Genomic DNA, 23,191 nt, shown 5'->3' with positions numbered 1-23,191 from the left:
GTTAAATCATGATCAGAGTTAAAGGGAAGGAAACAGGAAGACTTTCACTTACCTGCTCAATAGCTTGTTCATAGTGTCTAAAGTTCTCCAGTTCCCGCTTGGTCCTTTCACTGAGCTGCTGGAAAATCTGCTTTCGCCACGCTGCTGTTTGTGCTGGACTGATAGACAGGGAAAGGGACTGCACAGAGGATAACAGACCTAGAGCAGAACCAACATGATGACCCAGTGAGCTTTAAACTCAATTATGTGAAGTATTAGATGCTCAAGACACAATTTGCCACTTCAAAAACACTGGGTGAAATGCCTCTGGTCTCACAGCACTATTGCATGGACACACTAGCCCCAGTGGCATTACCAAAGGGCCAGTGAGAATACTGCAAATGGTGCATAGAAAATGGATTGAAAGACTTATCATAAACTCCTCTCTATATTCCTCCACTACAGTAGCACCTATATGGTCCTAGGAGATGACGTATGCTCTACAGATTCTGACACGGAGCTGAGATGACCAGTAAGACAAGACTAAGTATTGCGATGCCACATACTCACTAATTTGACAACCAACTTATTTGGAAATTTGACCATATTTCACTTTCTTCAAAAGCCTCCCTGTTCTAACCCCTCCAGGAGTCAAGGCTGGGCTCTCATTCAGAAAACCACCTTTCAGTTCCTCTTGCCATTAGAAAGGCTTACGATAGTGTATATCTCATCCTCGGATCACAAGGACTATGGTACCAGCAAGGCACTGTGGTATTTGTCTCTAAACAGGCTCCCTCCACAACTTGCTTTTGACTAGTTTTCAGTCACACCCAGGAGCCGTTTTATCCTGAGCTCCAGTTTCAACGCTATGGAGAGCTAAACAGGTGTGTGGAGTTCCGACAAACTGGATTATTCCCTGTGTAACAAGTCTGCCAAATATGCAGAGAAATAGTCACTAACTACGTTCATAAAGTGCTTTACAGGTAGATATGCACAGCAGGAAATACCTTCTCTTCTGGGATGAAGGGTAACAACTAACTGGCATGCAGGATACTAGGTAAGAGAGTGGATGGGAGAAGGAGGGATTATTTTAAGATAAGGACACGCTTAAAAAAATAAAAAAGCATGGTATCTTATTAGGCCCTGAGTGGGGATCAAGGCCCAGCTACACTGAGCTGACAGTACCTGACTGAAGGGTGAACCATTTCAGCAAGCTGTGTGAATCCACCAGGCAGCCTCCCCCACACACCCAAGCCCACAACGGGTGCTCATCAGCTCCATAATGTTCTTCAACTCCAACTGAGAACATGCCAAGGGAAGACAGGCTGGATGTCTCCGGGAAGGTGCTGGCAGCGAGCAGAGGCTTTTTATGGGCCTCCTTTAAGTCAATGTTTGTCCACTGCAGTTCTGCAGGATGGGGATCCTGGTCAGCAGAAGACTTGGGTTTTTCGAGACCAGCCTTCTCGCCATTGTCTGAAGCAGGGCTGGCTTCTTCAGGAGTAGAGTCCAGAGGATCCACAGCCAAGTTTGCACTCACTTCTGCTGACTGGCTTCCCACGCTGTTACCATTGACGCTAGCTGCAGCACCTGACAGGGGCATGTCATCAAGGTTTGGATGTATCTGTGGGCTCTCGGTATCAGAGGAAATGTCCGCATCGCTCTGAACGATCAAATTCATTTGCTCCCTAACGTCATCACTGAAGAAACAGCCAGCACTTGGGGACAAACAGACAAGTAACTAATCAGCCACCATTCCCCGAATTATCAACTGGCACAAAGCCATAGAAAAGACCAGAGAACGACAGACAGAGATGGCTACACAATGAACAGCTGATACAAACCAGACCTTTTATGGTAAAAGCTTAACTCCATCCCCAAAGCAAGAGAGCCCAACGCATGGCTTTGTAGGCCATGCTGGGAAATCCTTTTATGACAGCCTGTAGGGTTGGCTGCACAGAACTCTCCAGAATACCCCAAGTGTTAACACCCCAAGGCCCTGTCTTTTGGTGTACACATGCTGAGCAGGACTGTTTTGAGACTCCAACTGGTAGGAACAGAAGCAGCCAAAGCAGGGACTGCTGCATTTGGGAGGGGCAGAGGTAAAATATGGGTCCAGCCAGGCCCCTTTCTTCCTTTCAATGTGCCCTTGGCCCCAGAACAGTGCAGGGGAAACCCCACACACCTTTGGGGGGTTCTAGGGCCCATGCGGTGCCTCCTGTCTTTTCCATGTGGCCTTGGAGGAGAGGTGCAGAGAGAACCCAGCTAGAGACTCCAGCCCTTTGGAAGCAGAGACCTTTGGATGTTCCAGTCAGGACTACAGAATGTGCTGATCAGCTGTTTCCTTCAGCTCCCCGCCACCTTCATCTCAGATTCACTCCACAGCTACCTTCCCCCTCCTACCCGCCCCCCACCCCTCCATTCCCTGTTCTATTTAGCCAATCCCCTCCTAACTCACTCCACCCCTCTGCCGGCAAATTAAAAAGAATCCTGGCATTAACACGATATTCGCTGCCATTACACTGTTCACTCTGCTTGTGTGTGCTAACCTTTCCCCCACCCTGTGTTTGTCTTATCTGTAAAGACAAGATTGCATCATTGTTTCCTTGCACTCCCCCTCTGTCTGCATCCATCTGTTCTCTTGTCTTATTCTCAGACTGCAAGCTCTCTGGGGCAGGGGCTGTCTTTTTGTTCTGTGTTTGCCTAGGACAATGGAGGCCTGGGGCTCCCAGGTACCTCTAGCACAAATGAATAATAATAATAGAGCCTATCAACACTGTGGTTTCATTCTCAACTGCAGATAGTTTCTGTTCAGCAACACGAAATGTTCTGAGCCCTAGGGCTCAGCACGTGGCTTCTCGCAGTGTTCCCAGCATGGCCGATGGGCCAACTGTCATCATGGAACCATTTGTTTACCCTCTCCGGGAAAGAAAGTGGCAAGATGCCACACAAGTGACCCCAAGAGGAGGAAAATAGTTAAGTGTGGAAAACACCTCCAGGATATCTGGCAGGTAACATTTCATCCTGTTCTAGACTGGACCCTGGTATCTGAGGGCAAATCCCAGCTCAGCTCCCTTTACTGCCAGGCTGCACTGAATTCTCAAGTCAGAACATTGCCTCCCTCCCCAGAGAGGAAGAGTTTGCTGCTCACTGTTGCATTTTAATTGGAAAAAAAAAAAACCCAAACAAATGGACTTCAGCACCTGGCGAGAAGCCGGAACCATGTGCGGGGTTTGCTCAAGGTGACAGTGAGGAGCCTTGAACAAACTGGATGGATTGTGTTCACAGAAATACTCCTCATGCCCTGGCAGCACCAAAATCTGATGGCCTTTAGGGCTTGTGGACACTTTATTGGCTACCTGAGCAGACTGGTCGAGCTGCCGGTCTGAGACCTGTCACTCTCTCTGCCAGATACAATCGCCTTCCATGTCTTCCCGCTGAGCTCGCTCGGTGTGACGCCTTGCCGGAAATAAACAGCTCGATCCTCGCAGCCGATTCCCCAGACCTAGGGGAGAAAGGGGTCTTGACGGGGATGTCTGTGTATCCTAAGGGGATGAATGGCATGGAAAGCAGATGGGCATCAGCTACAACAGGGGAGTGAGAAGAGGGCAGTTGAGGGCAAGAGTCTTTCCTGAGTCGGGGTTTTCTTTGGGTTTGTCTCTAGTGCTGGTAGTTTAGGTGCAGTGCATCACTCCTGTATAGGGTTGATTGTGGGATGGGGCCTGGTTTGTACTCAAGTGTATCAGATGAGAGGCAGGTTTGCTGAACGTTCTCGCATTGCAAACCCCCAGTGCCTCATGTGGCTTTTGGCCGTTCAGGCAATTGGGCCCCTTGTTGGACTGAACATCCTGGCGTCCCCCGCGTGTATTCCGACCGCAAAGCTGAACAGTGATCCTACAGAAGGAGTCTAAACATGCTCATGTGTTCACACAATTGGTGTTCCGCTGCCTTACCTGGTCATTTAAGCCTACGTTTACCATCATCATTTCTCCAACCATTTCAATCCAGCTGGTGCCACATGGATTGTGCGAGTTCACACCTCTTCTGAACCACACCTGTCACAAGTTAAAATCCAAGTTTTGAACTATGGTACTAGCAGGGAGACAGTTAAATGGTTAAAGTCGTGGCTGGGAGCCAGGGCTCCTGCGTCTCATTCTCAGGTCTGCCATTGCCACGTGGCCTTGAGCAACCAATAATACTTCAGTAGTGCCTTTGGTCTGAGGCTTCCAAAGCATCTTGCAGACTGTGGCACTGAGCCATTAAGAGACTTGCCTAAGGTGATACAGCAAGTCAGTGGCAGAGTGGGGAATAGAACTCCAAACTCCCAAGGCTGCACTATCACCTCCCTCGGGGCAGCACAGCATACACCGGCATGCACCTCAGACAGGGCAGTTATCCAGAACAGCTTTGACAATCCTACCCTGAAAAGGGACCTAAGAGAGTTAGGTTCCTAAAATCCCCTTGGCAGTTGGGTTTCAAAATCCCAGCAACAGTTTTTACTAGTTAACTCTTTCAAAAGTTACTAATACACTATGAGAACTTCAATACTAAAGAGCTGCTTTAGGAATGAGGGAGAAGCGATCAGATTCTCATTTGCACTATGGCCCCTTTACACCATTCTGGCAGTGCAAACAGGCCTTACGGTAGGAGGAAATGTAACACACCCACTTTAAGGCCCCTTAGAGTGCCAGGATGGTATAAATGAGAGGCAGTTCCATAATTTCTGTAAGGAGAACTTCTCTGAGAAGTTAGAGAGCAAATAGCTGACAAGGGTGAGCCAGCCAGTTCCCCATCTCTTCCCCTCAGAATGAGAGTTTCTCTGGTGCATGGGAAAATTCATTCTTTTATATCTCAATTGTAGGATGGCTTTTATCACATCTAAAGGCCCCTAACTACTAAAGGCCCCTAACTACCTCCAAGTCACCTCACCAAGCTTTTCAAGGGCTTTAGACATTTTATTATATTAAGTCCAAAGGAATAGGCTGTGTTTACTTTAGAAGTTGTTTGTTAAATAGTGGTTGGATTTTTAAATAATCAAAACATACCAAGTATTTAATCTCCTATTAGATTAGCTTGGTTCTACCTCATTCTTTACCAAATAAAAAACATCTAAAAGATTGTCCACGAGAGAGATTTTTCCAGTTACATTAGTATAGCTATAGCAGTTTAATTATACGAGTATAAGTGTGTGTGGATGTTCTTATTCCGGAAAAAGACCAACTTCTTATGTCTTAATTTAAACCACTTCCAAAACAACATAAACTAAACTGGAAAAAGACACTCATATTGGACTAAGAGTGCCCACACAGGGAGTTATCCTGGTATAACTACAGAGCTTTAAATTCACCCCCTATATTATACCGGTATAATGTCCCTGTCTAGACAAGCCTTAAGCTATACATGCTATTGTATTGTACTAATAAGGGACCTCATGTTTGTTATTTAACTTCAATAAAGTTATCATCGATAAACCCTGGAAACTACTAATTTGCAGTAAGAACCTGAGATAATTACACTCTGTTGGTGCTTAGAACCAGTGATTTTTTTCCAAGTACAGCAGAGATTTGTTATTAGTCAGCCATGCAGTATAATATAGGTAAAGGGGGTTTATTGTCATCAGAACAACAGACTATCTGGGATTTGCACAGAGACTTGAAGTTGTAAACACAATGAGCAAACACATGCACATACATGGGCATCCTAGGTAAGAAGCCAAGATTGAACCATAATTTTTGTTTTGTTTGTTATAAAGTATAAAGTAGGGACTGAATATTGCCTTGTTCCCATAGGGATTTGCTATATTCTGTCCTGGATCAGAAAGAAAAGGAGTACTTGTGGCACCTTAGAGACTAACGAATTTATTTGAGCATGAGCTTTCGTGAGCTACAGCTCACTTCATCAGATGCATACCGTGGAAACTGCAGCAGACTCTATATATACACAGAGAATATGAAACAATACCTCCTCCCACCCCACTGTCCTGCTGGTAATAGCTTATCTAAAAGCCATTTCCAGCACAAATCCAGGTTTTCTCACCCTCCGCCCCCCCACACAAATTCACTCTCCTGCTGGTGATAGCCCATCCAAAGTGACAACTCTTTACACAATGTGCATGATAATGAAGTTAGGCCATTTCCTGCACAAATCCAGGTTCTCTCACTCCCTCACCCCCCTCCAAAAACCCACCCCCATACACACACAAACTCACTCTCCTGCTGGTAATAGCTCATCCAAACTGGCCACTCTCCAAGTTTAAATCCAAGTTAAACCAGAACATCGGGGGGGGGGGGGTAGGAAAAAACAAGAGGAAATAGGCTACCTTGCATAATGACTTAGCCACTCCCAGTCTCTATTTAAGCCTAAATTAATAGTATCCAATTTGCAAATGAATTCCAATTCAGCAGTTTCTCGCTGGAGTCTGGATTTGAAGTTTTTTTGTTTTAAGATAGCGACCTTCATGTCTGTGATTGCGTGACCAGAGAGATTGAAGTGTTCTCCGACTGGTTTATGAATGTTATAATTCTTGACATCTGATTTGTGTCCATTTATTCTTTTACGTAGAGACTGTCCAGTTTGACCAATGTACATGGCAGAGGGGCATTGCTGGCACATGATGGCATAAATCACATTGGTGGATGTGCAGGTGAACGAGCCTCTGATAGTGTGGCTGATGTTATTAGGCCCTGTGATGGTGTCCCCTGAATAGATATGTGGGCACAATTGGCAACGGGCTTTGTTGCAAGGATAAGTTCCTGGGTTAGTGGTTCTGTTGTGTGGTATGTGGTTGTTGGTGAGTATTTGCTTCAGGTTGCGGGGCTGTCTGTAGGCAAGGACTGGCCTGTCTCCCAAGATTTGTGAGAGTGTTGGGTAACAGAAAGCACTAGTAGATGGAGGGATTGGTGACCTTTATACGGTCAAGTATTTTGCTAATCACCAGGTTTAGAAATACACAATAGACTTTATCACCCAAGGCTAGAGACTAATGCTTTACCTATTCTGACTACCGAACCTGCCTATTTCACAGTGTGCTGGGGCTATAAACTCTTTGGTGAAAAGGCATTTTGGTTTTGGGACTGGTATATATTTCCAAGCTTTGAATCTGTACCAGTGATCATCAGCTAGAGACAATCAAGATGCCTGTGTGAAATAAGCAGTTTTCACTCTTTCCAGGGGGCTCAAAAACCACAGCAGGGGAAATGGCTGTACATCTCTCAGTCTAGGCCCTTCTGTATTCTTCACTGTGAATTCCACACTGTGCCTTGCTCCTTGCCTCCAGTTTCTTTTCATATCCCCATTATCGCTACATGCCACTCTACTGGCCATGTTCGGATGTAATACATGACAACCATCACTGAGCAGCTGTAAAGGAATCCCAGCCTTGGGTTGTGAAACTTCCTCTTACACTCATTTGCTGCTGCTTGACTTGAGTTTGGCCTATTGTGTATAACATTATCCGAAATGGGCAGCAGCATGCTGTCGAGCTGGAACCTATTTCTGTTCTGGGAGAGTGACTGAGCAGCCTTCTCAGAGACACTCACACACCCGTATGCCTCTTGGTGGTTCAGTCACTAAGAGCCACAGAGCACACCTGCAATTTTGGGGCACTGGAACTTATCCAGCAAAGGGAGCAAGAGATCCCAAATCACTGACATTTCATAAGCTTGCACAGAAGAATAACATACTGTAAATGTACAGGGAAGAAAACCAGAAATGTAGCTCCAGGCCTCTTACTTTTCTGTCTTTAGTAACCGCCCACACCACATTTACACCCACAGAGATGTGCAGGATCCCATTTTCAGAGCTTGGGGGTTCCACAATTGTCCAAGAAATTCCTGCCAAATAAAACAAGGAGTCATTGTTCATTAGCCTCTTGTTTTCTCTACAAATCAAAGCGACTTCCCTGCATGGCATGATGGGGTTTTACCTTGAGGATTATTTCTATCAATCCCTTCTCTCACAATAGCTTGCCCCTCCCAAAGTGTTGCCCATAGGAGGTCATATGGTCCACAGCTGATCTGTACTGCTTCTCCGGGGGTGGCTATTAAGGACCACCAGGAGCCTTCTGGATTGTGGTGGCAAACGTCTTCTCTATACCATACCTAGGATAGACACAAAAGCCTTAGAAAAATGCTACCCTAATATAAACAATCAGAACCTTTCGGGCAAACAGATGTCCAGCCTGACAGAAAGGAGAGAACCATTCTTCTCTAGCCAAGGCTCCTTTTATAGCATTTGAACTCTCACCTTTAAGTGGCATTAGTTGAGTAGATTATACAGCTGCAGACCATTTCCCTGTGTATCAAGGGAGGAGGCTTTTCTATAGACTAGCTTTTATGACGCAAGCCAATTTGGACTGGGCCCATGATCTCTTACCACATGATCTGTGTGGTTTTTCAACATTCGGAGCAGTTAAATATAATTCAAGGCACATTAAATAAACTTAGAACCATTGAATCGTATGCTAAGAATCCTTCTTCCTTAGGAAAATATGCAGCATTCACACTCCCAGGTTACTGCTATACATAAAAAGTCATGATTTGGCATTAACTGTAATGAGCTATCCATTTAGACAGACACCGTTTGTGTAAGGGCCAATACCTCACCACCTTCATAACCTTTGATGGTGTCCAGCCCAACATTTACAAACAGCAGAGAGAACATGCCACTTTAAGGGTTTTGTACTTGCCAGTCCTGGTCTCTCACATGTGTTTCTCCACCTTATGTTTGAGAGAACTTGGTGGGAAGGTTCAATATGGAGAGAGCACAGAGCATTCTTAGGCTGATATTCTCTCCTTGTGGTGGACAGTGAGCACAGCCCCACATGTATTAACATTTTGCTTTGGCAGGACTTCCACTTTGGGGAACCCAAAGCACTTTAATGTTAATTAAATAAGCCTGTAAGGCAGGGAGCTATCATTTCCACATGGGGAAACTGAGGCACAGGGAGTTTTGTTTTTTTAAGTGACTTGCCCAATGCTACACAGCCAGTCAGTGGAAAAATGTGAGTAGACCCTAAGAGTATTTGTTATAGCCACTAGTCTACACTCTCTCAAACATCTAAAGTTACTTCTAGACCTGTTAAGACACAAGTTAGGGATAGACCATGGCTAGAAGGATGGCAGCTAAGACATGTACCTAAGAGTGAAGGATGGAAATCCTTACAGCATGGGGAAGGATAAAACAGACTTCATTGTGGGCCTAAGAACAGGATGGGAGATACATACTCTTTTTGTCATTTAATATTATATAAAGTAAAACCTTGCCAAGGCTGCATTCCAAGACTACCCTATTGGCAGCTCAGGAAGGTTTAACCCGTTAAGCAAGCTGAACTTTTCCCTTTCCCTATTCAACGCAAGAAAGGGTGAGCAAAATTGGATCCTTTCTATGGGTTCATTTTTCCACACTGAAGAAACACTCACCTATGACACAGCACCTCTAAACTCTCCCTCTCTATTTTGATATTAAGCAGCATCAGTCAACAGCCTATCACAGAAAGGGTTTTATTTCCATGTCCCCTGTCAGCCGTGCCAAACAGCAAAGATCCTGACTAGCGTATGAAGGCAATGCTTTAGCTTGCAGCACATCTGTCTGGGCTTAAACACTGAGATTCACAGCCACCTAGTCAATTGTGATCTGGCCTTCAGATATCATCCCCCATCCCCGCAACCTCATCACCAGAAGCAAGCTTCTTACGGACCAGGACCCATCAACGCAAAGTGGTACCAGACCCTTACCATAACAACAGATGCAAAACCTGCAGGTATATCTCCACTGCTATGATGATAAATACCTACCTGCAACACACCTTCCAAGAAGCACAGGTCCTACACATGTCTGTCATATGTGGTGTACCTCATCCAATGCACTAAATGCCCCAAAAACAACTAGAAGGGTAAAACCAAACAATCACTATGCTCTCAAATGAACTCTCACATAAAAATGATAAAAGAAAAAAAACACCACATTAAAGGGTGAACATTTTTCACAAAATGATCACTCCATATCTGACCTCTCAGTCCTTGTCCTCAATGGAAACCTGCACAACACCTTCAAAAGATGAACCTGGGAGCTCAAATTCATAACTTTGCTAGATACTAAAAATCATGGTCTTAATATTAGGGTATGGCTACACTTTCAGAGCGCTTTGAGTTAAACCAGCGTTCGGAGAGTGCAGCAGGGAAAGCGCTGCAGTCTGTCCACACTGACAGCTTCAAGCACACTGGTGTGGCCACATCTGCGGCACTTGCAGCAGCATTGGGTGCAGTGCATTATGGGCAGCTATCCCAGCATGCAAGTGACTGCAACGTGCTTTCCAAATGGGGGGGGTGGGGTGGGGTGTGACAGGGCGTGTGTTGTGTGTATATGGGGGGGGGAGAGAGTGGGTTTTTGGGGGGCTGAGAGCATGCTAGTATGCTGTCTTGTAAGTGCAGACAGCAGCAGACCCCCGTCACCCCCATGCGCCTCTCTCCCACACACAGCATTCCACACTAATGGCTTGCTTTGTCTCAGAGCAGAGAAGCAGCCGACTGTCAGAAATGGAGCTTTCAAAGGGCATTTCTGCATTCCTACAGTGATTCAGAAAACAATGACAAGAGTGGTTACTTGACGTAAGGGGATTATGGGACATTTCCGGAGGCTGGTCAGAGCGCAGCAATGCAACACCTCGTCCACACTGGCGCTGCGGTGCTCCAGCGGGGGCGCAGCAAACGTTATTCCACTCGCCGAGGTGGAGTACCAGCAGCGCTGTAGCCGCGGAGTCAGAGCGCTCTACGTGCCTTGCCAGTGTGGACGGGTAGTGAGCTAGTGCGCCCGGGGCTCCTTTATTGCAAGTGTAGTCAAGCCCAAAGACACTGGATTGATGCCTCAGTACAACTACCTGTGACCCATTAACATCCTCTTTTTGCCTGATGACAGAGGTTTTAATGGGCCACTTCACCTTGAAAGGTCTCTTAAAATATGTGTTAACTACGAATGCTAAACCATCTGTTCCACCTTGTATTTAGTGGTGACACTCAGAGTACCTTTCCCAGCCCTGAAGAAGAGCTCTGTGTAGTTCAAAAGCTTGTCTATCTCCTTAACAGAAGTTGGCCCAATAAAAGATATTACCTCATCCACCTTGTCTCTCTAATACCCTGAGACCAACATGGCTACAAAACCACTGCAGATAAGGAATACACACACACACACACACACAAGTTATACCCTTCCTTGTAAGGACACCGCCCAGACCGATAACCGGCCCATGGGCTCATCAGTGATTTCCCATCCTCCAATGGAGATATCGTTGAAAGGATCTGGCAACTGATTAGGATCATCATGGGATGTTATCTAAAGCAAAGAGAGGGAGAAAAATTTAGAGAGCAGAAGTAGAAGGAGACCTGACCCCACATATACCTGCTGGCTATTTGGTGCACTCTGGTATGAGGGACTTATCTCATTTTCTAGCAAACAAATCTTTGCATCACAAAGCCACCACCTGGATGCCAAATGGTTAGGCAGAGAGGATGGACTCCCTCTCTCACTCATGGCTGCTTCTTCAGATCAGACAGGGTGGGGCCACATTTGTGGAGCAGCATGGAAGAAGCCTGCACTCTTGCTGCTGGGGCTGTTCTTATGTAAAGCCATAGACTTTTGCTCCCACACCTGTCAATCCAGCATTACAGTCACTAAAATAAATAATCTATGTTTTTGTGTGTACTCTCATTAGTGCATGCAAACAGCAATCACACATGCCTGTAGGGCAGACAGCGAGTGGACTGACACCAAATGGCTGCCATGTACTGGGAAAAGTCCTGTTAAAAATGGAGCATGTTTTTTCATCACGTAGCATTAGCTGCCTGTGGACAAGTGATCAGAATTCCTCTCTCTGCCTATGTCTCCATACACAAGATTGTGAATCAACACATGTCATATCCCAGACAAAGATCTGAGGGCTGGATTGAAGTGCTTTATGTTAGAAAAGAAAAAAAATTCAAAGCTATGGTGGAAATTTTCAAAGGCACCTAAAATAAATCCAACTGAATTTCAATGGGATTTGGGCATCTAATTTCCTTATGTTCCTTTAAAAAATTCCAGCCTTGAATTTGTAATGCTTGAGAGAGGTGCTAGATCAGCAGCTGCAGAGTCCAAGGTCCTATCTGTGCTGACAGCACACACCACAGTGACAGCAGTGCAAACTTCCCCACTCTCATGTCATCACTTCGTTCATATACACTTGAGCTAATAAATAAAAAAACAAACATAGAAAGAGACCTTTGCCCAAGTGTCTCGTGACTTGTATCTCCTGTATCTGATCCACCTCCTACGTCGGACACAGGAATTCCATTTCTTATCCTTTGTGTAGGTAGCTGGGAAGTCAATGGCATACGTCCAACCCTAAAAACAGAGGTTCCTTTCATAAAGATTGGGAGCAGATGGCTACAGTAAATAGTAGCTCAGAACAATTCTTCACAAGGATCACTCCTACAAACATAATACAAATTACTTTGCACATACATAGGGGCTTTTATCTCCTAACTCTATAGACATTCATGAACTATTTCTCAACTCCTCTGCGCAATGCATACAGGACAAATAAGATATAGAAAAGCATTTTACTTTTGTTATAATAAAGATGTTATAGTGAATAACAGCATCCAATTGCTAGCACTTCAAGGCCTGATCCAAAGCCCGTTGAAGTGAACGGACAGACTCCCTTTGGTTTCAACAGCCCTTGAAAAAGATGCCTCCAACACTATACTATAGCGATCTCCATTCCCAGCTGTGGGAAGATGGGAGGTGCCTCTACTTTTACAGAGTGGATTCCCAGAATGGATCCCTTGCCGGTATTGTTCACCTACCCCTTTCTCTGTTGGTTCCCCTCCAATATTTTCATCCACATACCAGTCAGACTCCCATTCCCAGTGCGGCGATGGCAGTGTGAAACTGTCAAGCTGCTGATGTTTTAGCCCGCTCACGTTGCTCCATTGCCAGCGATCACTGGGCATTAATTTCTCACAAAAGCCACCAACCGGATTCCAACGCTGCCAGAAAGGAGACAAATTGCACAGGTCAGGTCTTTAAGGTCATGTAACCTTGGGGATGTTCAGATGTTCCACACCTCAAGAGAAACGATCCACTCGGGAAACAAGAAGGCATCCAAACACTGGCTACTGGCTAATATCTTTGGAGGGAGTATCTTTCAGATACCAGCTACTGGCTCATCCACTCTTTAAAGAGTGTGTCCTTCCTTTAATGCCAATGCTAAGGAGGACAAGGTGGATGAGGTCATATCTTTTATTGGACCAACTTCTATTGATCAGAGAGACAAGCTTTCGAGTTTACACAGAGCTCTTCTTCAGGCTTGTCTTTCTCACCTTCAGAAATTGGTCCAATAAAAGATATTACCTCACCCACCTTGTCTGTCTAATATCCTGGGACTGACATGGCTACAATTACACTGAATAACGCTAAGGGGGAAAGTTACTGCAGGCAAATGCACGATCTTCTCTTCATTTTAAAAGCATGTGGTGGGTGTCATTCTAATTGATGCCATTCAATTGTTCACTCTATTACCAAAGATCATGGAATAATAAACAATAAGATGCACCATCAAGTGTTCCCATTCACATACTAGAAAGCATTATTGATTGGGGGACCATCTGCAGCATTTCATTTCTAGCATACTGGTCCAAGTTCAGCTCGGCCTGGTAGCCAATAAAGGCCACCACATCAGACAGCCATCAAGTGGCCATGGATTATGGGGCCTTAGTCCAATTCCTAATGGAAAGGTGACTCAGGGTATGTCTACAATGCAATTAAAAACACATGCCTGCCCCGTGCCAGTGGACTTGGGCTTGTGGCGCTCAGGCTAAGGAGCTGTTTAACTGTGGTGTAGATGTTTGGGCTTGGGCTGCAGCCTGAGCTCTCTGACCATCCCATCTTGCAGCGTCCTAGCACCTGGGCTCCAGCCCAAGCCCAAACATCTGCACCACAGTTAAACAGGCCCTTAGCCCAAGTCAGCTGGCACGGTACAGCTGCGAGTTTTTAATTGCAGTATAGACATACCCTAAGACTTTGTCTACCCTAGAAAGGGTTTGCCAGTATTCCTCTACAGACACTCCCCGGGTTACGCAATCGTTCCGGAACGCCTTGCATAACTCGAATTTTGCATCAGTCAGAAACATATACCCGACTGTTACGCAAAATAACAACAATAAACAACCTCTTATTTCTAGCTTACGGGACTTTTTCCAGGTTTCAGAGTAACAGCTGTGTTAGTCTGTATTTGCAAAAAGAAAAGGAGTACTTGTGGCACCTTAGAGACTAACCAATTTATTTGAGCATAAGCTTTCGTGAGCTACAGCTCAATTTGCGAAAGTCGGGTCTTGCGTAACCAGGTACGCGTCTGTACCAGTAAACCCTCCTAGTGGAGATACAGCGAATAACAGCAATTCTTTTGCTCGTTTAGCTTACACCAGTTCTCCTAATGAAATAAACCAGTGGTTTTCAAACTTTTTCCATCTGCAGACCCCCAAAAAATTTCAAATGGAGGTGCAGACCCCTTTGGAAATTCAACCTGCAGTCCGCAGACCCCTACCATAGATGTCTTAGACTGAAAACTGACTGAACAGAATTCAACTGTAAATGTTACATGGGCTTGGCACAGCATCTGATGCAGCATAAGAAAGGGCAGTAAACTGTGGGTTTCTATGGTAACAACACTTCCAGGTTTTGACCTGTAGGTGGGGATAGTCACATACTTTTGATTGATCCTTAGAGGTGTCCCACCAGGTCAGAAGCTGACCTGCCACGTTGCTCTCTACACTGACTTTGGTTTCCAATGCTGTCAAACCTGCCCAAGTTCACTTACATAATAATAATAAAAATTTTGAAGGACCACACACAACCCAGTGCTTTAAAAAAACAAAACAAAATAAAAACCCCACAACAAAGAACCTTAATCTAATAAAATTGCCACGAAGTTTTACCCAACTTGCTCTCCCTCAGTGACATTGGGCTAGTCCACAGCCACTCCCTTTCTGGTGTAAGACCTCTTATGTGCAAAGATTGTAAATGATTCAAGAGTTTCAATATTGGTTATAGTGTATACAATATTATTAGGCTAAACTCCTTTGCACATTCTTTATCCATTATTCAAGGTCTGATAGCTATGACTTTTTTAGTTTGTTCCCACAGAAAAGTTTCACATCTCCAATTTCTATTTTTCATGGTTTAGACCAAACAAAGGGAAGAACGCACAATTTACAACCCAGATAACGCATATTTAACTGAGATAATTTAAAATGTTTTCATAAAAGGAGGAATGTTCTAAAAACACAATGCATAATTATATCAATGTTAGACAAAATATAAAAAGGTCAGGAAAATATGCCTTCCCCTGCTTAAATATAAACACAGCACTCTATACTACATTTATCTAGTGATCCCTTAGAAAGCAAGAGAAACGAGAAAAAAAATCCTTTGTTTGTAGCTCTAGAATGATTTTACTAAATACTGTATATGAAGTGGGGGGTTTTTTGGGGGGGAGGGCTGTTTGTTTCTTTTAAGAAAAGCAATTAATGAATTCACTCTGTTGAAACATCCGTTACAGAGAAGTCTATAGAATGTGACAATAACATTTTTTACAGGTTTTTTTAAAAAGACATGGTTGATTTTAATAGGGAATTGTATCTGGGAAATTTTTTTTAACCTATAGAAATGAAAACATTTTCTAAATAACTCTATAGGCTTTGTTAGTGTTAAGTTCCATGTGACTTTTTCATAAGGGAACGGGTATTGCTCACTGATGGAACTAAAACATCAGACTTAGAGACTGAATGACCCCCAACTGGGATGGCCGGTGCTCAAGAGGACACTATTTTCAAGGGGAAGAAAGAGGAAGGATTTAGGGGGACATTTAGGATCTGCTCTTCAGAAATACGCATCAGGGATTAAAACAAATGAATAAATAAATAAATACAATCCCTGAATGCTCAGGATGGTTCACAGTACCCAGAGAAGGGAGAACTCCACCCAAAGCTAGGGATTCCTTCCCTAGCTGCCACATTCACTTTGAACCCCAAATATGAGGTTCCTCTTGTCTGCTCTTACATTTACACATTACACAACAACCAACCTTACTACCGGACCACAGATCAGTCTGGACAAGTAACCAGATCTCTCACTGCCAACCCTCTCTGAAAAGCACATGGCAAGTTTAACAGATGTGCTCATGACTTTACATACCTGATTCTCATAAGTTTCTTCCTGGTATCTGATTGGAACATCACTTGAGAATACGTAGGCATATACCTGGTGATCACAAGCTATTCCCCAGCAGCAATGTTTGATAGCAGAGACTCGTTTGAATTCCAGCTGTCTGTCTTTACAGAGCTCCCAGTACTGGCCGGCTGTAGAAAGAGTGTAAACCCTCCCAAAGATATCAACTGCCCACAAGAGGGAGTTGGGCGTAGCCATAGCTGAAAGGCAAAGGAAGAGGTATTAATGCAGTGGCTAATTTTTAAGAGGTGGGTTCAAACCCCACTCCCAGTCCAACAGACCCAGAAACTGAACTGAATACTGTGGGCCCCTCTCCAATGAAAGTAAACTTGAGAACAAAGGATGATATTTTCAAAGGAGCTTAAGGGACTCATCCATCCAAATCCCATCACCTTTCAATGAGAGTTGGATACCTAACTGTCTTAGGCTCCTTTGGAAATCCCAGCCCAGGGGACACCAACTGGAATCTACATTGCAAACCCTTCCAACACAATTAGCAGCAACAATCTCAGGCCAGGAAGAAAAGCCAAAGGTCAAATGGATACATGGGGTCTGAACTGCTCTCACCCCAGAAGAAGGACCTCCAGGACTGGGCTAAGGCACATTAACTAGGGCAGCATGGTGGAGTTTGTGTTGCTACTGCTCTCTGGCTAAAGAGAAGATTTCACTCTCCCGAGCTGTACGCACTTGGTGTCCAGGACCGCACAAAGTCACAGGAACACCTCATCAGTCTCCTCCTGGCACTGGCTGAGATGGCCTCCATCAATCCAGGAAGAGGAAGCCCAACAGGGAGATTCTCTGTGACTGTGTTGCTTACTTTCAGTTCCTACTTGTCTCTGGGAAGCATTCCTCTGGAGCCTTCATGGAGCAGTAGGGGCTGTCCAGGGTTCTCCGCTGGGTGATCCAGAGTTCCCCCATAGAATCACAGAAGTGTAGGACTGGAAGGGACCTCAAGAGGTCATCTAGTCCAGTCCCCTGCATTTTGAACCTTTGACCCCACCCACATCCCATTCCTGGTTGATCATTTGGTGTCTTACAAACTCTTGTTTTCTGGGCTCTGTGGCCCCTCTCTCAACTGAGGAGGCAGACCTTTTGTCCTTGTAATGGGATACTGGTCCTTTAAGGCCAAAGAATGTAGCTACCCTGCTCCATGTGTCCAGGGAAGAAAAATGAAGCCATCACTGGAAGAGACAAAAATGATCCCCAGAGCAGTTATTGCTGGGGAGAGGAAAGGTCTAGGGCTATCCCAGAACACTGTTCCTTTAAGGGTCTGTGACCAGGAGCTTTGCAGAGTGAGTGGGGCAAGGCTCCAGTGTCTCCTAGCCAACACAGACAGGTGTTTGGGGTTATTACACTCACCTGGGAGAAGCAAGAGACTGATTAGTTGACTGTGTGGGAAACTCAAAAGAGGATCCAAAGCCAGGCTAGTGGAAGAACCTAGGTGGGGGCTGTGAATAGCTAAACTGGAGCAGAGAGTCTACAGGACAGGACTGAAAACAGTCCCGAGGAGGACTGGGAGACCTTGAATCTGAGGGGTGAGCAGAAAGGGGCCCTTTGGAAAGCTGAATGACATTTAATAAGTTAGACCCCCAAGTCAGGGGAATATTGTTTCAAAGGCTATGGGTGTGACTGGATTATTCTGGGAATTTGGAGGGAAACTGAAGTAGGGTGTGCAGTAGACCTCCCCAGGTCATGGGCAGGATGTTCTGGGATGGCACCTGTCTGCAGTCTGACATGGAATTCGAACAGGCCAGCACTAAGTTTATTTCAAGAAGGATAAAGACTTATTTCTGTGGGCATATGCATCTCCCACCCCTGGAGAAACAGTGGAGAGAACTCAGAGCCATTCATTCTATGGGAAAGGTGGGATTCGCCTATGGGAACTGCCAACCCAATTTTTTTTCCTGTTGTGCAAAGTGATACGCAGGCAGGAAGCAAAGGGGAGAAGAAAGTAAAGCCCAAAACAAGGAGAGGAAAAGAGAAAGCACTGCTTGGAAGCAGCATATGCTATTGTTTCTCTGCCTGTGAAAGGGCAACTTGCTCCGACGGGAGCCTAAGGAAACTAGCCTGCTCGCCTTCTAACCAGTAACTAATAGTGATGGAGGCATGCTGACTAGTACCACTCTATTGTGTCTAACGGGACATAAAGTTGCACAGAGTAGAGACAAACATGTATCAGCCAAGGGGGAAGAGATGAAGGGCAAAGTTCTCCTGTTAGTTACAGCAGCACGACTCCAACTGAGTCCAAGAGGTTACCCTGCTGCTAGAGAAGCTCTCTCTAGGTTTTAGATTATGCCTAACTTTTGCAAGAGTAGCTGCATTGATACGGACCCCAAGTGCAGACATGCATCAGCCCAGGTGTGGCATCTTCATACGTAATCTAGCCTGTCTTTCTGGGGATCTTAATCTGAGCCCAGACCTCCCCCTCTGGTTGTAGCTCATCATTGCTACTATTTGTCGTGAGCTGGAGACGTTCAGAGAAGCTGCAGTGATGAGGGCCATAGAGGTACTTACCATAAAACAGACAGAAGGATAACCTTGTGTTTAAGGTGCAGCACTAGGAAATGGGTGATGTGTAAAACCTCCCATCTTATTTTGGGCAAGTCATCTCACCTCTGTTTCCCCATAGGTAAAATTGGGATGATAATTATCTCACCGAGGCTTGTGTGTGTAATGTTTAAGTGCTTAGAGATCTTTGAATGGAAGGTACTGTGCAAGTATGAAGCATTATAACAACCATATGGGTATGAGGGCCAGATCTATAGCATACTGCATGCATCACTGGAAGAACAGAGCCCAAGATAAGGAGCCTTTTCAAATTAGTGTTAGAAAAATACTGCAGTGCAAGTTACATTTTCTAAGTAAGAAAATTTGAATAACTGTCGAGTAAAGCAGAATGACAAAGATAACCAGGCTAATATTCTGGGATGTAATACCAGGAGGGTCATATGTAAGACACAGGGAGTAACTGTTCTACTCTACTTGACTCTGGTGAGGCCTCAGCTGGAGTACTGTGTCCAGTTTTGGGACACTATATTTTAAGAAAGGTGTGGAGAAATGGCAGAGAGTCCAAAGGAGAGCAACAAAAGTTCTAGAAAACCTGACCTATGAGGAAGGGTTTTTAAAGATGTATAATTTTTTTTAAGTCTTGAGAAAAGAAGACTGGGGTGGGGGGATGACTTGATACCTCTTCAAATATATGTTAGAGGCTGTTATAAGAAAGGAATGTGATGTCTCCATGTCCAGTGAAGGTAGGACTAGAAATAACTGGTTTGATCTGCAGCAAAGAAGATTGAGGATAGATATTATGAAAAACTTTCTAACCATAAAGGTAGCTAAGTACTGGAATAAGCTTCCAAGAGAGATTGTGGAATCCCCATCATTGTAGGTTTCTAAGAACAGGTTAGACAAACACCTATCAGGAGTGGTCTAGTTATATTTGGTCCTATATCAGGGGGATGAACTAAATGACCTCTCAAGGTCCTTTCCAACCTTACATTTCTTTGACTGATCTCAGATCCCCAACCTGCCGGATCCTGGGTGGAAAATGACTCCTCATGGATAACTCAATTAAGATATCTGCCCGGAACACAGTAGTTTGGGTTTCTTGTTGTGTTTTGTTTTGTTTTATTTTTTTTAAGTGGAATGCTTGGGAGTCTTAAGACAAGGAGGACAAACAAATATCAATCCAGATATGGAGGGCTCTCTGTCCAATGCATAAAGATAGCACAGAGATTGAAAAGGTTCAGAAACAGGCAACGAAAGAGCTTAGCAAAATGGAGGGATCTGTACACAGTGAAAGATCACAAAGATTATTAAGGCTACTTAAACCAGGAAGAAGAATTAGATGGAACTAGATTGAGGTATGCAAGAGTAAGGATAGAGGGGAAAACTAGTAGTTCCTGTTTACTCTGTGTTATTTGAGAATAAAGGGTGTGACAATGAACTGAAGGGCAACAAGTGTAAAGCCAACTGAACAAAAGACTTCAGGTAAAATTTTCACAAGTATTTACGAGTTTCAATTATTTTTGAGAATTGGATTTAGGAGTCTGTGGCCTTCATTGCAGCAGTAGGTCACCAAAGCGAGAAATACTTCCTGAGTTTTCAAAGGTGCTCAGTGCCTGCAGCAGTCATTCATTACAGTGAGTGCAGAGGTTACCCATTACGTGGGGCTGGGGGAGAAACCAGACCAGGACTGTGTGTAAATCATCCATTCCTTCCCCACCCAAATTAGGACAACTAAATAGTTTAAGTAGCTATAAATATTTATGGTTAAAGTTAACATAATGATACAGGTCATTGAAAAGCCCTGCTGCAAGGCATACAGGGGTCAAGAACAATCCCTATCTGTTTGTACAATACTGAAAAATTACTTGGGCTCTTCAGAGGGGGTTTTCAGCCTCTCTCTTCAGGTACTGGCCACTGGTGGAGGTGGGATGCCACCTTAGATGGATCTGTGGGCTGTGCCACTATGGACATTCTCTTGCTCCAATGTAAAACTTACACTTACAGGCTTCTCATTCATTCCCTATAAATGCACTTGACAAGTATTTCTAGGACTAATAATAAAAGGGCTCCATAAGGGTCTTCCACATATTTGCTGCCTTTCATTCAAATAGATCTCAAAGCACTTTACAAACATCCCACACTATAGACACAAGAATAAATCTGTTATTGAATGGCAGCTGACTGTGGGGTGGAAATAAAGCAGCTATCAGAAACATTTCACAGCCAGGGTAAAGTCTGTTGATCTGGTCCCCAGTTCATTCCATATTCCAGCCAGTGGCTGGTCACGTCCCCTGACAGATGTGTAGGTCAGGAACTGCTCCTCCTGAGCGCAAAATGCCCCCTTCGTGATACCAGGGTTTACTAGGGGGGAGCCAACGAGGGGTCCAGGGCTCTTTCCCAGAAATGGTGCCATACACACAAGCTTCATAGCAAAGAGGGCAATTTGCTATATGCTGCAGCAATTCTCACGTTTTCAGATGTCACCATAAGCTCCAGATGACAGCTATTCAAAGCCCCCTTTGCAAAACAAAAACAAATGCCCCAGCATGACCCCAGGGCCACGGCCCTGGTTTTTTTATTTATTTATTTTTTTGTTCCTTCCTGTTTGGCTGGTGACAAAAGCATCAGCATAAAACCTGCATAATACAAGGAAGGCTCTCTGGCACCGGCTAAACACCCGCTGTTAATTAACCGTTTCGCGGCTAGGAATGCTTCAGCGATTGCATTTATCGTGCATTTCCAGACGGGCAGAGCAGGGGCCATGAATTGCACAAGGTTTGAAACAGGACAAGGGGCGCGAGCCCCACGGGGGAGGGGACACAACCCGCGCTGGCATCCCAGCAAGCGCTAAATGCGCGCCGCAGCAAGCTCTGGAGAAGAGGGTGGAAGACGTTCCCCGGGGGGAGGGACAGGCGCCAGGGCGCTGGATTCCCCAGCCTGCCCAAGAAAGCCCCGGCACCAGCCGCGGAGCTCTGATCGCCAGCCCCAGGAATAGGGGCGGTGGGGCCTGCTCCAGCCCTGGGCCCTATCCCCACCGCCTCCCAGGACCCAGCCCCTTACCGGCTCCTCCTGCAGACCCTGCACCGCCTCCTCCCGCTCGAGCCGCTTCCCCCCGCCTGCGGCCGCAGCAGCCCCAAGCCACCACAGCAAGGAAGGCCGCTGCGGCTCAGGCTCCAGCAGGAAGCGCGCGCGAATGTAAGCCTCCGACCTACTGGCTGCGCGATCCCAGCTCGGATCTAAGCCCGGCAGCGATTCGCTAAGGAGTGGAGTCAGCTGGCTCCACCGCGTTCCACGGCTCGCTCTCCCCCGCCCCCTCCCGGGATGCAGGTGGGCGATGGAGCCAGCCGGCTGCCCCCACCCCCCCACGTGGGTGGGAGATGTGTTGGCTGGCAGCTGAACACCTGGTCCCCCCATTCCCGTCCCTCCACAGGCCCAGGCCGCTGCACCCTCCCTGGAGCCACAAAGGTCAGGAGGCCCAGTGTGAGGGAGATGGTGTCCCCCGATGTGCAGTGTAGGGAGCCAGCACAAGGGTGGCATGACACCCTGATGCTGGCGCAGCACCTGGCATGGTGTCGGTACTGGATGAATAATTCATAACAGCAGCAACTGGATTGTAACTTGCTTGGGGTAGAAACCTCATCTTCATGCCCGAGGCGCTATGCCAGTACATCCCATTGCGATACAGCACTGGAACATGGTGAAGTGTCACTAGACCCCGCCTCCCACAAAGGGTATTTGGGGATCTCTGTGGGGGAGCAGGATGAGGTCTGGGATTGCCCAGCATGTTGTACTATCCATACTAATGTCTATTCTGTTCAGGCTCTTATATCTCCCTCATCACCGTAGTGTCAGAGCACCTTCCAGTAGTTTATTGAGTGATGTAACTAAAGCACCTGGGAAATGTGGGCATCAGTCCCGCTACTTCTCACGTGTTAAGCAAGTGCTCTACCATTGAGCTAGCTCCCCAACACATCCCTTAGCATCAGCTTGAGAAGTGGTTATCCAACATTAGATGTTGGTCATCTGCACAGGTTGTCTGGCTCAGTCAAATCTGTATCAGGCAGAAGAAGATCTTTGCAACAACAACAAAAAATTGCCTCAGAAATGCGATAGATTGAACAGAGGAATTTAAATTTGAATTAAAGCCCTGAGACCCCCTGCCCCACAGCTGAAGCCCTGAACCCCGAATGGCGTGGGTGGGGTTCCAGGAAATACTCTATGAGAATTTAAGCCCTGGTATGATGAGACTGCCTATAATGACATGTAGCTGATCTGTGACTGCTAGAAGCAATAGCTCCAATGGCTGGTGATGGGATACTAAGTGGGGAGCACTGTTCTCTCTAAACTGTGCACGCACACAGATCCTAAACCCTGCTCACACGGCAAAACACCGCGCGCACATTTGTCCCGCGTCCCGACTGCACATCGGTCAGGACATCCTTTGTCC

At 45.7% G+C, this 23,191-nt stretch overlaps 1 protein-coding gene across 3 annotated transcripts in view; it reads right to left on the bottom strand.

Annotated features, from left to right (window-relative positions):
• TECPR1 (tectonin beta-propeller repeat containing 1) overlaps positions 1-21,899 on the bottom strand; it is a 39,834-nt gene extending 17,935 nt beyond the window's left edge. For 2 of the 3 annotated variants that reach the window (XM_077827458.1, XM_077827460.1), the window contains exons 1-11: positions 21,805-21,899; positions 16,204-16,436; positions 12,816-12,998; positions 12,229-12,351; positions 11,179-11,304; positions 7,901-8,075; positions 7,708-7,808; positions 3,930-4,031; positions 3,336-3,481; positions 1,165-1,694; positions 53-198 (exon numbers count right to left, since the gene is read on the bottom strand). In XM_077827458.1, coding sequence (XP_077683584.1) covers positions 53-198; positions 1,165-1,694; positions 3,336-3,481; positions 3,930-4,031; positions 7,708-7,808; positions 7,901-8,075; positions 11,179-11,304; positions 12,229-12,351; positions 12,816-12,998; positions 16,204-16,434 — 1,863 coding nt within the window. In that variant the 5' untranslated portion in view covers positions 16,435-16,436; positions 21,805-21,899. Of the gene's footprint in view, positions 1-52; positions 199-1,164; positions 1,695-3,335; positions 3,482-3,929; positions 4,032-7,707; positions 7,809-7,900; positions 8,076-11,178; positions 11,305-12,228; positions 12,352-12,815; positions 12,999-16,203; positions 16,437-21,804 lie in introns of those variants that run through there. The other variant, XM_077827459.1, reaches the window with a different exon arrangement.
• Between the last annotated feature and the right edge of the window lie 1,292 nt (positions 21,900-23,191).

The sequence above is a fragment of the Eretmochelys imbricata genome, chromosome 10 (assembly GCF_965152235.1).
Source record: "Eretmochelys imbricata isolate rEreImb1 chromosome 10, rEreImb1.hap1, whole genome shotgun sequence".
Lineage (NCBI taxonomy): Eukaryota > Metazoa > Chordata > Testudines > Cheloniidae > Eretmochelys > Eretmochelys imbricata.
This window is presented reverse-complemented; position numbering and strand designations above follow the sequence as displayed.